Consider the following 4,860-nt stretch of genomic DNA (forward strand, 5'->3'; position numbering starts at 1 on the left):
TACAAAAATATTTCTGTTACACAGTAAAATTTTAACTTTTTTACTTTTAATTTTATATTAACAGAGACAAAAAACTGCATATCAACACAAGTTATGATAGTATTGATATTAATAATAATAGCAATTTTAATGGCTGGTAAGTTAAGTATTAAGTATTTAAAGATTTTACATTTATATTATAGTTATTGTGGTACTGGTGATAATATTTTGCTGCTACAAGTGTTATTATAGAAATAGGATTTTTCGATATCAACTCCGGAATGAAGAAGAGCCAAATCAAATTGGCTTAACTGAAATTCAACCTTCAACTCAAACAGCTGGAATTGGCACTCAAATTCAACCTTCAATTCAAACAGCTGAAATTGGTACTCAAATTCAACCTTCAATTCAAACAGCTGAAATTGGTACTCAAATTCAACCTTCAATTCAAACAGCTGAAATTGGTACTCAAATTCAACCTTCAATTCAAACAGCTGAAATTGGTACTCAAATTCAACCTTCAATTCAAAAAAGTGATTTAAAGCAAGATGATGCTATGGAATATAAGCAAGCACAAGCTCCAGTATCTGAAAAAGGCAAACATACACTATCAACTACTGGGTTAGTGACAAATTAATGTTGGAAATTTATAAACTTTTTATCATGTATAATAACAGGGAAGTAACAACATATGAAACAAATATAGACTCGCTAAGTGATCCTTCTCTATTAGCTGTAAAGTCAATTTTGTTGGATCATAATATTGAAGATGAATTTGAAGAAGACACGGTATACAAGTTTTTAAAAAAATTACATTTTCTGTTTATTACTGATGTAAATTTGTAGGTTTACTTAACTGAGGCTAAAACTGTAGTAGTCTTAATTGATAGCAGTCATGCTAATAAGTATTCAGAAGCTGATATTTCATCTGATGATGTGAGCACTCAAGTAATTACTGGCCTTGATTCAAAAACTTCTTACAATTCTAACAACAAAAAAGAAGATGAACCTTAATTTTTGAAGCCAAAATGCATGCATGGCATATTTATAAAATTAAAGAGATATGTTGATAATAAATTATATATTAATTATAATTTTAATGAAGTATTTTTACGACCTGGCCTAAGCAACTAACTCATGCACCCATGCATAAAGACAATTAATTTTGTCATGGCAAAAATAGTGTTATTTAAACAGGAGCTTTCTGGTGGTAAGATAACACAAGTATAATGTCTAAAGGTTTCTCCTGAAGCATTATTTTTGTTAGTTAATGACTAATATTTTTTGACTAAAGAAAAAACATGTATAGAAGAAAAATGACAATTTATTATTAATTGTTCAGTTAATAATAATTGAAGGGGTAATAACTTGTCTTTTAACAATCTATAAAATTATATAAAAGTAATAAAATCATAATCAATTTTAATCAATGAAAATACTTGTTGTGTTGCTCGGTCACTTAAATAATTTATAAATCTTCTAAGTGACTCTACTCCTTTATAATTATCACTCATCACTGGTCCTATCTTTCAACCAGTCGCTAGGCAAAATGTAATAACTGGAGCAAAGAGAGAGAGTGGAGATGAAGGAAAGAGAAGTAAAATAATTATATCAAACTTACATAAGCCAGTCCTTACACTTAAGCTACTTAACAAAAGGCAAGGCATTAGAAAGTATATGTATAATACATTGTAACCCATGGCCACAGTTCTAGCTAGTTTCGTGGGGCCAGACTTAATTTTTAGAATAGAGTCTGGTTTCATGCCTAACATCAACTCATGCTTGTCTGGTGGAATTTGGTCAACCCAATGAAATCACTGTTACCATGGTAATCACTGTTAAATTAGAGCTAGCGAGACTAAGTCCTAACTGCATGATGTTTGAATTGTATATAGGAACTTAATGCTGATGTACATGTACACATACAGTATTATGTTCACAATGTTGTTTGCACCTATTGTCTTAGAAGGTCCCTCTCTACAGTACAGATCCACTTACTTTATTTATTTTGCTAACAGTTAGTTCATTAATTGGTGAATGTTGTAATGAGAGGAGAATATAACGAGACACCAGCCCATCAAACGCTAACTGGTACAATACACTATCAGGTAGTAACCCTTGACAACAGAGGATGTTCCCTAGCAACTGATTAATAAAGACAATAGTTAATAACTATATTGTAAATTTCAAACAAACACAAATTCTCTCTCCTGTTTTCTCATTCTTTGTGACACTTTGAATGTGACAAAAAAGGCAAAGACTATTATTTATAGCCCATGGTTTTTTCTGAAAAATGTCTCCAAAATCACCCCAAATTTTTATTAAATTTTCTGATAAATATTTATGTCCTTATGCTGTGTACAAAGTTTGAGCCAACTCTGACAAACATTTTGGAGTTATGACCATTTTAAAAATTCCCAATTTCTAAAAGTTCCCATGGTTTTTTTAATGGCTCCAAAATCACCCTAAATTTTTATTACATTTTCTGATGCATATGGATATACTTATGCTGTGTAGAAAGTTTGAGCTGATTCCAACAGACATTTTTGAGTTATAGCAATTTTTAAAATGGACCAATTTCTGAAAAGTACCAAGGGCCCATGTTTTTTAATGGTTCCAAAATTACCGCAAATTTTTATTTAAGTCAGTTTCTGATACATATTAATGTTTTTATGTTATGTACAAAGTTGAGCTGTTTCTAATCAATTTTTTAAATTTTTCCTCCCTTCCATTCCCACTGATTATATCAATGGTTTGATAGAAACTGTAGTATGTATTGGTGGCTTCTAACTGACTACAAATTAATTAACAATTGAATAATTAACTACATAACTGTAATATTAAGTAATAATAATACTAAAGTTGCACTGAATAAAAGTCCATTTCATTTTGCTTTATTCTTTACATGCTCAATGAAGCATGGCTATTGCTAAATTTTTAATGCAATTCCTAAATTTAATAAATTGCCAAATATAATTCCCATCAAGAGTAGATGATGTTCCCATCAATAAAGAACACCTTAGGGTGGGTATTAATTGCGACACTTAATTTTAGTGTTTTTAGTAAGTGTACTTAAAAACGCTAATTCAACCAGCTGCTAATAATAGTTATTATGTACTTGTGTAAACAAGTACACAAGATAGGCAAGATCTGTAACAAGATAACAGTAGATAGGGTGATCTTGTTAAGTATTCTGCTCTTTAATGTATAGATTGGCTTTTTGAGTAGTGTTATGCTATTGAATGGGGGTTTTACTATTGATTTTCTTCCTATCTTCGCTAATATTACATATCACTAAATCAGGGCCCCCTTAAAAACGCTAAAATTTAAGAGCGCAATCAATACCCACTCTAAGGTACATTTCTACAATTCATAATATCAATACCTTTTATTCATTAGTGGTATGTACATGTCTTCATTGATTGATTCTTGTATTCTCTTTATTAAACTTCTCTGGAGGTCTTTGAAATTATCAGTTTGAGGGTTTTTACAAGACTCTGGGTCTGAGCACTAGACAAGGGGTCCCAACACTGGCAATAAAACCTACATAAAAATTTTTGTAACAATCTTTGCTAAAATGGTAAGGACAAATTAATTTTTATATGCTAGTCTATAAATTGCATTATTATGGTTGATATTAAAAGAGAGATGTTTCTGTAGTGCTATAGTACAGTAAGGTGGATGCCATATTTGGCACAGAATCACAATTATAGGCTTTTCCAAATTTCTACTATGCATAACATCAAACATCTCTACACTACACAACTATATACATGTACGTTCAAATTTTTGAGTGTTAAAAATTTTGTGTTTTCAATTAAAATGTGCTCAAAAAATAATATTCATGTAATGAGCTAATTTTTGTGTTTTGGGAATAGTATATGCAATAAAATGGCATTGGATGTGGTTTAAATCCGTAGATTTAAGGAGAGCATGAAAATAACAAAAATTAACACACCACAAAAGTAACACAAAGCATAACATTTCATGTAGACTAGCCTAAGCAGTATCTAATATAATTGATAATAGATACTAAACAAGTAAAAAAATATTAATAATAATGTTACATGTGTATTTGAGTAAAAGAGGTCAGTTTTGGTTTTGCATGTTTTTACTACAACAAGTATCTCAGGCTAGTTTGTCAGCTAAATATTAGTAGTAACAGTAGTATCTGAAATTCACAATAATCTTGGCCAGTAGTAGTAAGTAAATTCACAATAATTTTAACTAATAGTAAATAAAGCTCCAGCATGTTATAAAAGCAGTAGCTGTACACAAACACTCATCACTGGTAACCTACAGTAAAAGGATTGTTCAGTATTAGTTCTATACAGCAAGTCAAGACAAGATGGATTCCTGTTCTTATTTTAAGCTGATAGGATGCTTCATTCTTATTAGCATTGCTATACTGCACAAGAAACACAAGAAGCATGTAAGTCATACAGTAATAAAAATAATTAGACATATCTATTTTACTGTAGGTTGTCTCCCTCGTGACTGTAAGGAAGCATATGAAAATGGTAAAGTATGCAGTGGAGTATATACTGTGAAACCTGATGAGCTACCAGCCTTTGAGGTAAATATAATTTCAATATAAACAATATATAGAACCCTTTATAATAATAACATTTTGATGTCCTGACTATGCAAAAGTACCTCTGAAATGAGGTCACCTCTGTATTAAGGACATGTAGTATGGGACTATAATAAAGAAGCTACACTGTACATGTATATAACTTATATTCAACAGGTCTATTGTGATATGAGTAATGGAGGTGGATGGACTGTATTTCAAAGGAGAATGGATGGTTCTAATGACTTCTACCTCAACTGGGCTGACTATGAAAAAGGATTTGGAGACCTCAATGGAGAGTTCTGGCT

The 4,860-nt window shown here is 30.8% G+C and overlaps 1 protein-coding gene and 1 pseudogene across 1 annotated transcript; both read left to right on the forward strand.

Moving 5' to 3' along the window:
* The first annotated feature begins 69 nt into the window (after positions 1 to 69).
* On the forward strand, positions 70 to 1,038 carry LOC109584574 (uncharacterized). Its single transcript, XM_020000359.1, has 4 exons — positions 70 to 136; positions 183 to 600; positions 657 to 768; positions 826 to 1,038. The coding sequence occupies exons 1-4, from the start codon at positions 94 to 96 to the stop codon at positions 991 to 993; spliced, it is 741 nt and encodes a 246-aa protein (XP_019855918.1). The 5' UTR covers positions 70 to 93; the 3' UTR covers positions 994 to 1,038.
* Positions 1,039 to 3,870: 2,832 nt separating this feature from the next.
* The window catches only part of LOC109584569 (ficolin-2-like), a 1,370-nt pseudogene continuing 380 nt past the window's right edge, over positions 3,871 to 4,860 (forward strand).

Source organism: Amphimedon queenslandica, unplaced genomic scaffold, assembly GCF_000090795.2.
Source record: "Amphimedon queenslandica unplaced genomic scaffold, v1.1 AMPQUscaffold_13196, whole genome shotgun sequence".
Lineage (NCBI taxonomy): Eukaryota > Metazoa > Porifera > Demospongiae > Haplosclerida > Niphatidae > Amphimedon > Amphimedon queenslandica.

What these genes read in the sequence shown, in the direction of transcription:
- LOC109584574 (XM_020000359.1), top strand. Translation starts at nt 94, where the DNA reads ATGATAGTATTGATATTAATAATAATAGCAATTTTAATGGCTG. An exon ending in AATAGCAATTTTAATGGCTG is followed by an intron (nt 137 to 182) that starts GTAAGTTAAGTA and finishes TTTATATTATAG; the next exon opens with TTATTGTGGTACTGGTGATA. An exon ending in CATACACTATCAACTACTGG is followed by an intron (nt 601 to 656) that starts GTTAGTGACAAA and finishes GTATAATAACAG; the next exon opens with GGAAGTAACAACATATGAAA.